Source organism: Castanea sativa, chromosome 5, assembly GCF_040712315.1.
Source record: "Castanea sativa cultivar Marrone di Chiusa Pesio chromosome 5, ASM4071231v1".
Lineage (NCBI taxonomy): Eukaryota > Viridiplantae > Streptophyta > Magnoliopsida > Fagales > Fagaceae > Castanea > Castanea sativa.
This window is the reverse complement of record NC_134017.1, coordinates 18,323,293-18,334,951: the sequence shown is the minus strand read 5'-3', so window position 1 is coordinate 18,334,951 and position 11,659 is coordinate 18,323,293. Positions and strand designations below refer to the sequence as shown.

Below are 11,659 nucleotides of genomic sequence, written 5' to 3'. Positions count from 1 at the left end.
TAACACTGATACAACAATGAGTTGGTATTACATTTTGTGCGTACTTTGTGAAGGGAATGTCAAAAAGAAATCTTTCTATCCCAAAGTTAGAGGTACTCACATTAACTACATACTCTCCAAATATTTATGATGTATTTATCTCACTATAACTATTACATATATATACGCATACAAAATTGCAAACTACTTCAGATACAGGATTCAAATTGAAGTTTTTGATGCAATTGACAAAACAAATTTTGTGATATTTGATCGAGATGCCGAGAAAATCCTAAATAAATCTATAAGAGATCTTGCTAAAAAATAAACTGAGGTACAACTTATTTAAATTATTGTATAACTATTGATATTGGAGAAGGAATCCCACGTGATTTGAAAAAAAAAAAAAAAGGAAAAAAATGGATTTTCCTACTTCATTTGAATGAATCCAATCTAAAGGATGATTTTGAAACTTACATAGTTGCTAAGATTTTTGATACACCTTCAAATGACAAAAAGGTATAAAAGAAAAAAATATATTCACAATCCAATATGTTATATATTAATTCTTTTTGCTGCACTATTCCAAAATTAACAAAAATAAAAAAAATAAAAACATTTACAAAAAACTGTCACATCATTAAAATTTAATATAAGTACAAATACCTATAAAAAATCTTAGCAACAAAGTCCAAACTTTATAAGATCCAATCAAGAATCTCTCAGTGCCAATTCATTAATGATTAACACAAATGATGCAAAAAAAAAAAAAAAAGTGATGAAAGCTCAAAAAATTGAACAAATATGGATGGACTAAACTTCAAATGTTGAAGATGGAGAAACTAATGATAATAACAAGTGTCACCATACTGCAATAACAAGGCATTGAAGAAGCAAAAAAAAAAAAAAATTCGCAATGAAGCTTTTTATTACTTCGCATAATAAAAATCAATAATATAGAATGAATTAATATATTTTTATCAACTTTTATTATACAATATTACTTTAAAGTTTTTTTTTTAATTATTGCTCATTACTTGAACAAAATAATTATAATAGATATATATGTGCAATTTATAATTATTACTTTTTATGATGAACTCATTACTAACAAAGTTTTATAATAAATATGCTATAAATATATATATATATATATATAGATATATATATAATATTTTCTAAAAGCAAATTTTCATAAAAACATTTACAAAAAACTGTCACATCATTAAAATTTAATATAAATGCAAATACCTATAAAAAATCTTAGCAACAAAGTCCAAACTTTATAAGATCTAATCAAGAATCTCTCAGTGCCAATTCATTAATGATTAACACAAATGATGCAACAAAAAGAAAAAGTGATGAAAGCTAAAAAATTGAACAAATATGGATGGACTAAACTTCAAACGTTGAAGATGGAGAAACTGACGATGATAACAAGCGTCACCATATTGCAATAACAAGGCATTGAAGAAACCAAAAAAAAAAAAAAAATTTCGCAATGAAGCTTTTTATTACATCGCATAATAAAAATCAATAATATAGAATGAATTAATATATTTTTATCAACTTTTATTATACAATATTACTCTAAAGTTTTTTTTTTTAATTATTGCTCATTAATTGAACAAAATAATTATAATAGATATATGTGTGCAATTTATAATTATTACTTTTTATGATGAACTCATTACTAACAAAGTTTTATAATAAATATGCTATAAATATATATATATATATATAATATTTTCTAAAAGCAAATTTACATAAAACATTACAACATTATCCGTGCGTAGCAACGTCAATTTACGAGTTATTTAAATGCAAGTTTTTTTAGTTTAAAATTATGCATAAAATATTAGCTTATAGATTATATTAAAAATAATATCCAATTGACACAAAATTTGATATGTGTATTAAGAGTATGAAGAACATGCAATTCAACAGTCAGATTTTCAAAATATGGAGTAATGTTTATTTTATTGAGTAAGGTTGTAGCCTTAGGCTTCAAACAATTTTGAAACTAAATTTTGTCAAGCTATGTCATCAATCAAATGTTTATATTTTAAATTTTATAATTTAAAATTATGCATAAAAAATAAGTTTATGAATCGAATAGAAAATTACATTTGATTAGACAAAACTTGACATAAGTGTTAAGAACATATAATCCAACCGACGGTTAGATTTTCAACCTATGCAATTATGCTAATTATTTTAGTGGGAGTTGTAACCTTAGGTTACAATTAAGTTTGTAATTAAACTTTATCCTTTATTTTTAGTGTCTCAGTGTAGCTCATTAAAAATATTGGAAGTATATGCCCTCAAATTTTGATAAGCAAATCCCTTTAGCAAAGGCAAATTTCTATCTGTTTGCAAAAAAAAAAAAAAAAAAAAAAACCCTTAATTTAAGATGTTTAATAATTTCTAAAATAAATTTCCTTTATATGTTTAATAATTTCTAATCGTTTTTTTATGGGAATAATTTCTAATGGATAAACTATTGTTATGTTTCAATATTGTGCAATTTCTAATTTATTTAACAAAAAAAAAAAACCTTAATTTAAAATTTCAAAATTCTTGGATTGATTTGATGAAAGAAAACATTTATCTTGACTTATGCTGACTTGATGAAAACTATTTTTAGAATGAGAAATACGTAGTGCTACGTAGGTATTGATTTAAACCCCGTCAAAACTTGAACTAAGGTTTAATAATCAATTAAGTCGTGATCTTTTGATTCAGGGAAGTCGGTGGAGAGTGGGGAATGGAGCAATGATGAATATTTGGCAAGATAAGTGGCTTCCGATGGATTTTAATCAAAAAGTTATTTCTCCCCAAACGATTCTACCTTTAGAAGCTTGAGTTTCAGATCTTATTGATGCCTCTTCCTTTCAGCCGAGATGGAAAGTGACTCTTATTGATTCTATTTTTTAATATGATTGCCCCCAGGTTCTCTGATTTGGACGAAAAATAAGGCTAGAATTTGCAGTCCATAGTGCCTATTTTCTCCAAAGAGAATTGGAGGAAGTTTCCACAAGAAACACGACATCAACTTCTAGTTCTGGTCGATTGCATTCTTTTTGGAACAGCATTTGGTCTTCATTGATCCCCCCTAAGATCAAATGTTTCATTTGGAGAGCTTGCACTGATAGTCTTCCTCTTTGCACCAAGCTCGTTGATAGACATATCTCCAGCTCTTTCTCTTGTGTGCTCTGTTCTGATGCAGCTGAATCATGCAGTCATCTTCTTTGGGACTGTTCCTTTGCTCAAGCCGTTTCTTTTCAAGCTCATTTTGGAACTCTTTCAAACTTCCTCTACATACTCAGTTTGTGGATATCATGGATGCTACCATTCATAAGTTACATTCTCCTGAATTTGAAATCTTGTGTATGGCATTTTGGATGATTTGGAATTGTCGTAACAAACTCATTTTTGAAAGCAAATCTCCTTGTTCTGCTGGTTTGTGGTATTGAGCTTCGGTGTATGCACTGGAATTTATTTAGTTCAATAAGATTAGCTCTATTGTACCGAAAGCACCTGTTTGTAAATGGTCTCCTCCTCCCTCAGATTCGTCATTCAAATTGAATCTTGCTTTATCTCAATCTGAGTCCTTGTCCTCTGTTGGTGTGGGACCGTGGGTTTCCTCATCCGGAATTCAACGGAGAAGTTATGGTGGCATCGCGTGAGCGAACCTGGAAGGAACTTCACTCTCTTTGGACAGCAGCTTCTGTTATGCGAAAGGTTCTTGTGTTCTGTCCAAATACCTGCTTTTCCAATGTCATCATTGAATGCATTTTTCAAAATTGGTGGTTTTCCTTAACTCTGATCGGATTTGTTACTTAGAAGTGGCTTTTTGGATTTTGGAGGATATTAAGCTTATTTGTGAACAATTTGTTAGTATGTACTTTGATTTTGTTCCTTTAAGATGTAATCATGCTGCTCTAACTCTTGCTAGTGCTACAAAAGAAAATGGGGAGGTTATTGTTTGGTTAGAAGAATGCCTCTCATTTCTCTTTCCTATTGTACAGTTTGATATTGAATGAATAAAGTCTGTGGCCATTTCTTATTAAAAATAAAAATAAAAACAAAAACTAATCTATCAATTAACATTAAGTTTATGTAATTAACCATTTGATGAAAGCATGGATACCAACATATGCATGGATAAACACATTGTAGCATATAAAATGTAAGACCCTCTAGACAATACCACAAGATAACATTAAATGTGTTATCGAAGAGGAAAACTCGAGAATTGAGCAAAATAACCTCTCTATGACACCACCACCAAAAATGATCTACTAGAATAGATAGTTGCAGTACAAATTACACTCACAACCCTCCAAGTAAAGCAGTAATCTTGTACTCAAACCCTCCAAACTCCTATTCGCAATTCACTTCTCAAGTCATTTCTCTACTCTAGCAACCAAATCCATAATTGAGCTCAAATTGTATTCTCAAGCCTCCATGGCTAATTTGTGGTAGCTCCTAAGATTCCCAAGACTCCAAACAGCACTCACAATATTGATATGGTGATGGGTGTGAAGGATCTAATCTCCTCATAAATTTGGCTATAGTGAGAAGGACAAAGTAGAGAGAATGGGTAGGTGTTTACATTTCAATTTTCGCTAGGTTTCTCTCAACTTTCACATGGAAATTACGGTTTAATTTTTGGGAATGGGGCTTAAAGAGGAAGGGTAAAGGCTGAAACAACAGGAAAGTCTGTAATTAATTTATCTCATATTCAGATTATTTTGGTTGACCAGGGGTCCAGTCAAGGTCAAGTGAAATCCTTCCCTATTAATTTTCAAATGCTTGAAACGTGCTAGTTTTGCGGGACCGTGAATCCAGTTCGTTTGATTGAAACTCCTTTTGCAGCAACTTCAATTTCCAGCACTTTTTTTTTTTAATTTTTATTTTTTATACAAAATAGAATTTCTACTCTACCTTAATCTAGGTGTATATGTGTGTAAAACTCCCTCTTTGAGACTTGAACTCCGGCCCTTACCCCCCACACTCTACAAGCATTTATACCTGTGGAGTGACCATCGCACCAAGGGTGTGCGGTGGTCAATTTCCAGCACTTGAACCTTAACCCAATTACAAATAGACCCACATACAACATAATACAATATATATATATATATATATATATATATATATATATATATATATTAATGTTAATTATAGCCATGGCAAAACGGGTCATTTTGATCGGGTTAAAAATGAGTTCGGGTCAATCGGGTTGCGGGTCGAGTCGAGTCGGGTTGACCTGTATTTTTCACATGAATTTTTTTTAATAAAGAAAACAACACATATTTGTCAATTGGAAAGTTATGTAACAAATTAAAATGAATTTAGTTAAACTTATTAATACTTATTCAATAATTTTAAAATTATAAAAATCCTAATATTGCTATCTAAAACAAAATAACACAAAGATAAGTAAAACAAATACACAAGTTTTATTTCTACACAATATCAACATTCCAAAATATAAAACAAAATTACAAATGATTTATTGGATAACTCATTTGATAAAGAATAAAAACATATAAGAAAACTATAATATTGAAAATTAATCTTATAATTTATTTTCAATTATGGTTGGCACTCTATTTCAATTTGAAAAATACATTAAAGTTTGATTGTTACTTATTTATACGTGATCTCTTTTATGAATATCATATCATTGTTAAGCAACACACACTCTAGGAAATATCATAATTTATTTTGAAAATCCATTTATTTTGGACATAAATTGTTAAAAAATATGTTTAAGCATTTATAATTTATGCTAATTTGATACTTTGACTTCACTATTTTCACACTTGTGAATGTTTTTTACACACGTTTACAATTTTAAATCTATATTTTTAACTTTACTGTAGCCAAATTATCTTGGTATGTACTTGCTATTTGATATCTAAAAATCTGTACTCATTACAGAATGCTCAACCATTCATCTTTCAATTAATTTGCATGCAGTAATGTAAATGTATCAATTGTTTCTTTAAAGCTCACAACAAACAATTAAACTAATATTGTCTTAATTTTACTTTTTTTTTTACCAAAAAAAAAGTTTTAAAAAAATAGTTCGGGTTCGGGTCGGGTCACGAGTTGGGTCACAAGTCAACCCGTTTTTGCTTCGAATCAAAAAATTAAGTTCGGATTGGATATTTTTCGGGTCAGGCCAGAAAATTCTAACCCATTTTTCCATGCCTTGTTAATTATATGAAAATTTTGACATGAAATATGCCAACGCAAAATATAATCTATCATAGAAAATACTAATATATTTTGAATTATCTTTAGATTTTAATATTCTTGAAATTTGGCTTGACTTGTGAGTGCATTTCAATTTTGGTACTGTTGAGGTCCAAAATATCACAAGCATTGTGTTGAGGCCCAAAACATCACAAACATTGAAATCTAAAACCCAATTGAGCCCTCAAAGAAAGGGCAAGGCCCAATCCGCCAACCAATGCCCACTTAAAATAAGTAAGAGGAGGCCAAAACCCATGAATAGGCAAACTTTGGGCCATAGAAAAGAAAGGAAAAGGAAAAATGAAGCTCAACCCAGCCTTTGTGAGAGAGATTTCTTGGGGAGCCTAGAAAAGGACTGGACCAAGATACCTTGAGACTCCCAGAAACCATGGATCCTCAAGAAATGCCGAAAGAGATTAATTAGGATTGGGACAGCTCAAGGGATCATGCTCATGGACACAAGAAACGAAGATAGATATGTCTCATCAACCGCCCATGGTTCAAAAAAAGGCTGATGACTTAGGGTAACGCAGGAAGGTAGACCATGAAGGAAGGTGGCTCGGGATCTTTCAACCTGACAGAGAGGAATCTGCCCATTTAGAGAAAATGACAAAAATGTGAAGTAGCCAAAAAGGTAGGTTTGAAAATGAGCATCTAGAAACTTTGGGAAGAGAAGATTGAAAGTCTGCTCTTAGGATCTTCCAAAAGAGGAAGGTTAGCTGGGAACTTTTTGGGGGGAAACTTCAAAAGGGGAAAATAATGAGAAAATAAGAAAGGGACCAGCTACCAATGTTACTGACATAATATTGGTTCTGGTACCCAGGGCAACAAATGAAGGGAATCGGTGGTACACCAAAAACTCTAAGAATGTACTATAAAAAGGGATGAAGCCATCAGCAAAAACCATTCAGCAATAAGGAATTAGAGCAAAAAGATCTTTTGAAAAACTACTCTAAATCTCAGAAAAATAGAAAAAGGGAAAAACATTGTGAGGGATTCTAAGACAGGCACTAAAGGATACACGTGGATTCAAGGGAATTCAAACCTTATAAGTCTTAGAAGCCTACAAAGAGCTGCCTAAGTCTATGACTTTTGAACTTATTTGAACCTTGTGACACATCCCAATGAAAACATCCCAGTGAAAAGAAGAGTCCAATGTACTAAAACTTAATATAATGAAATATCATTCTATATTCTGAGGATCCCTAACGTCCATACCTGCTTTCTCTTTATTTCCTTACTGTATAATGAAATATCATTCTATTTTTTGAGGATCCCTAACATCAATACCTGCTTTTTCTTTATTTCCTTACTGTTCTTTAGTCATTTATTTTACTATATATATATGTTTGCATGTATGGATATATATGTGTTTTAGGGCCCAAGTTTTGTGCACAACTTAGTTCGTAATCAGCTCGATATAGCTATGGTGAACCAAGCCCAGTCCACCAAACAATAAGTATAAGGCCTTGTATCCTTATTTCTACTTGGGCCTAGGTATTGTCCAAAATAAGAACCCACATGTGCTCAAATATAGAATGGCCTAGGAAGTTGCTCCAGCCATGACTCTCACTAGAAGAAATATCTAATGTAAAGTCACTCGAAGTGGACGGCCCAAAACTTGCTAATTTGAGCATTGGACTCTAGTAGTCCTGTCCAAGAAATATTGTCATTTGCATCAAGTGATAAGGAGATCCAGCAATGCAGAATATATTTATTGGTATCCACCACTTGATGGGTTCTAATAGCCAACCCAAATGGGACTTGAAGTTTAAAATCAAGAGGAATAATTTCAATTACCACTTCAAGCACAATTTGCTCCAGATCCAAACTCTGATAATGATGTAACTACTTTGCAAGTATGCATCTGAATGAGTGAAAGGTATATGGTAACTTGTAGGGAACATTGAACTGAAGTAAAAGAAAACTTATACATAATAGTCAATAGAGACCATAATTGCAAGAATTCTAATCCAAATAACCAATCTCCCAAATAAGTAGGTATTAGCTTCTTGCAAGCTGGTAAACATACTACAACATTCAAATCAATATTGTTACACAATCAAGACATGTAGGTCTCTAATACATTGAATATATGCATCTTTCCTCTCACAGCCTGCAGGGCACACAACAACAATGGGGTCCACATATTGTGCAAATGAGGATGCATTGATCAACGCATGAGAAAATTATTGATTCAAGACAGCAATGCCAGTTATTGCAACTCTTGTCCCTCCTTAAAACCTTCTCCCTCCTCGTCAGCCCCTTCTTCAGCCCCTTCCTCTGTGCAAGGGCCATATGTCCAACTACATACAAGGAAATAAAGTAAATTGAAAAAGCTCATTATAACAAGAAGCCAATAGTAATAGTCATAGTGACCCTTGTTAATGCATTTTGAAACCCAGCTCTCTTTTCCCCCTCTTGAGGTAAGGTTATCAACAGTGCTCTGAATAAGACTGGCTAATAAGCTTGCCACAGCTATTCCTAGTCCTAATAGAGCAGTAGCAATGCTTGACATACTCTTAGGGAACTCTGAGTAATAAAACTCTAATTGGCCTATTGCGTTAAAGGCTTCAGCTAATCCAAGCAAGCAATATTGTGGCACAAGCCAGAAGGCAGACATGTCCAAAACTGCATTTGGATTGTTAATAAAACCTTGCTTGATTGCTTTTCTAAGTCTAATATTCTCAACCATTGTGGAAACTACCAAGGCCATGCAAGAGAGGAATATCCCAATTCCAATTCTTTGAATTGCACCAAGCCGTACTGGTTTCCCTCTGATTTTTGATGCCAAGGGAAGGATTACTCGGTCATAGAGAGCAACCCAAATTGCTAGAGTAATGATGGTAAAGAACCCAAAAGAGGCTGCTGGAAATTCAAGGCTTGAAATGATGTGTCTGTCCATTGATTTAGCTTGGAGCAATGGGAATGAGCTCTGGCTGAAGCTTATTGCCACCATGATCCCTGTAGACCACAAGGGAATTACCTTAATAAGAGCTTTTAGCTCTTCTACTTCCTCTATTGCGCAGAGACACCAAGGATTTGAAGCTGATCCATCCAGGGCTATGTCTAATTTAGGATCTCTAATGATGCAAGCTTTATTTAAACACCTAACAAGAATAAACCAATGAAGGGTTACTACAAAATTTTCTGCATAAAATAGGCCTACAAGTAAGATGATTATGTTGACATTACCTTAGTTTCTCAGTTGGTGCAATGAGACACGAGTTCTTTCTGCGATGATACAATTCACTTGAGCTCTTATTAAGGATTGTGAGTTTTCTATTTTTATAAGCAACAGCAATAACTTGTGCAAAACCAGTGAACAAGCTTTTCTTAGCTTTCTGCTTGACATAGAAGGGGGAAGCAAGGAAAAAGGAGACTGCGGAGATGAACATAAGCATCACTGGAATTCCAAAACCCACTTTCCATCCGAAATGATCTTGAATTGGAACAATAATTGTCATGGCCAGCACGATAGAAATAGCTTGAGAAGCATAGTACAAGCCAAAGAAGCTTCTCAAGACCCTTGCATTTCTGGGGTTGTCACCTTTGGCCAACTGATCTGCTCCAAATGATAAGGAACATGGCAGAACACCACCAGCTCCAATAGACAAGACAGCAAATGATGACACTAGGAGAGCCATTTGGGCTGTTATCGCAGATTTACAGCTGCCTTTTAATTGGTTACATGGAGGAGGCCTTGCCTGTGGAATCATGGCTGTTAACCAAAGAAGCACTGTGCCCTGAAACAATGACAAATTAATGTGACTTTCCTTGATACAAATTCAAGGCCTTTTTTTTCTTTTGTTTTCTTTTGACTTGTTAATCCTAGTAGTTGACCATGGACTTCATTAAACACATATTAGCATCAACATGAGAAGTTTACTGCATCTATTCATACATATTCCTTGCACAATTGTTAATGTTTCATAGTTTGTATTTTATTAATTTGATTGTGTCTTCTTCTTGCAAAATGTTATTACATGCACTCTATATGCATGACAGTACAAGTACCCAAAAAACCATGTGTCAAAGAGAAGTTTCTAATGCATCAATTTCTTTACCCTATTTCCGGGCGTGCAGAAGGCGATAATGACAATAGCAACTCAGCAAAACAGGGAACTCCTAATGACCTGGTATCCCTATTTGCTGATGGCTTGTGCAGATAGTTCCTACACACATCCTTATCTCAAGTCTCGACCATTTGTTTTGAAATTAAAGTACAGGTGTGACAATTATTTGCACAAATTATTGCAAATAACAGATCCCCAAATTTATTTTGTGCATAATAATGAACAGTGAAGCTCCTATTACCACTCTCGACACCAACAAAATGATCATATAAATGTAATTCTTTTCAAAATGTCCCCCATCCCTTCAAGCAGTGAAAAATGAGAATTTGAAGTAATCATAGTCATAGATGTCTAGGAACAGAGTATATCTTCTAATTAAAATGGACAATAAAACAGGTGTGCTTAGATCATAACTAGACCAGCTAAAGCCAAAATCAGACTGCAAAAATCACATGGATCAAGTATCTCTCACAAACAACTTTCTTCTTTCTTTCTTTTTTAAGATTTGCAAATCCCAAATACAAGGACTATATATACGAGTTGTCTACAGAAAAAGGACAATATATTCACTTAATTATTGAATTCGGAAGATTAAAGAAATGCCCCAAAAGAAAAAAAAAATGGAAGATAAAGATACCAGCACGCTGACTATGGAACCCAAGCCAATGGTGAGGAAGCGACCCAGATAAGAATCCGAGAGGAAAGCCCCCAAGATAGGCATGAAATTGGAGGCAGCTGCCCATAAATAGAGAATGTTGTTCCCTTTGGTTAATCCCAGGTTGTACTCTGTCATCAAATATACTATCATGTTTGGAATTAGCCCAAAGCTTGCCACTCTCTCAAAAGACTCATTAGCTGCAATGAAAAATGAAGAACATCATATATAAACTTCTAAAAAATCAGTAAAATCTCGTAAACTCAGTTCACATTCTAAAAGAAAACAAAATCTCTTACGTTTGCATGTTACATAATACATGTTTACCTATAATGAATGGCATAGTTATAATGCCTCCTTTTTGGCTCCTTTTTGGAACTTGGTGGGTTGTCAGAGTACTTTCCATTTGATCTGACTTAGTGATCTCTACTTTGTTTTCCTCCATTGCTGAGCTCTAGTTTGCTTCTCACATAGAAGGAATGCCACAGAAAGAAAGAAAGCAAGGCAGAGAGTGGAACAAAATATTTTACTGCGATTTCTTAAAAAAAAATCCTTTGGATTTGGTGTTTTTAGACAGACACAAAGAAATGGAACATAGAAGTGACTACTGCATAATTGAGTGCACTACCCGGTATCGTTACTAAAATATCGAGTTTCATACATCACACGTATAACTTAC

General features: G+C 33.3%; 1 protein-coding gene across 1 annotated transcript; it reads right to left on the bottom strand.

Moving 5' to 3' along the window:
- Positions 1-8,290: 8,290 nt before the first annotated feature.
- On the bottom strand, positions 8,291-11,440 carry LOC142637239 (protein NRT1/ PTR FAMILY 1.2-like). Its single transcript, XM_075811521.1, has 4 exons — positions 11,308-11,440; positions 10,963-11,180; positions 9,445-9,995; positions 8,291-9,359 (listed from the first exon to the last, which is right to left on the bottom strand). The coding sequence occupies exons 1-4, from the start codon at positions 11,423-11,425 to the stop codon at positions 8,465-8,467; spliced, it is 1,782 nt and encodes a 593-aa protein (XP_075667636.1). The 5' UTR covers positions 11,426-11,440; the 3' UTR covers positions 8,291-8,464.
- Between the last annotated feature and the right edge of the window lie 219 nt (positions 11,441-11,659).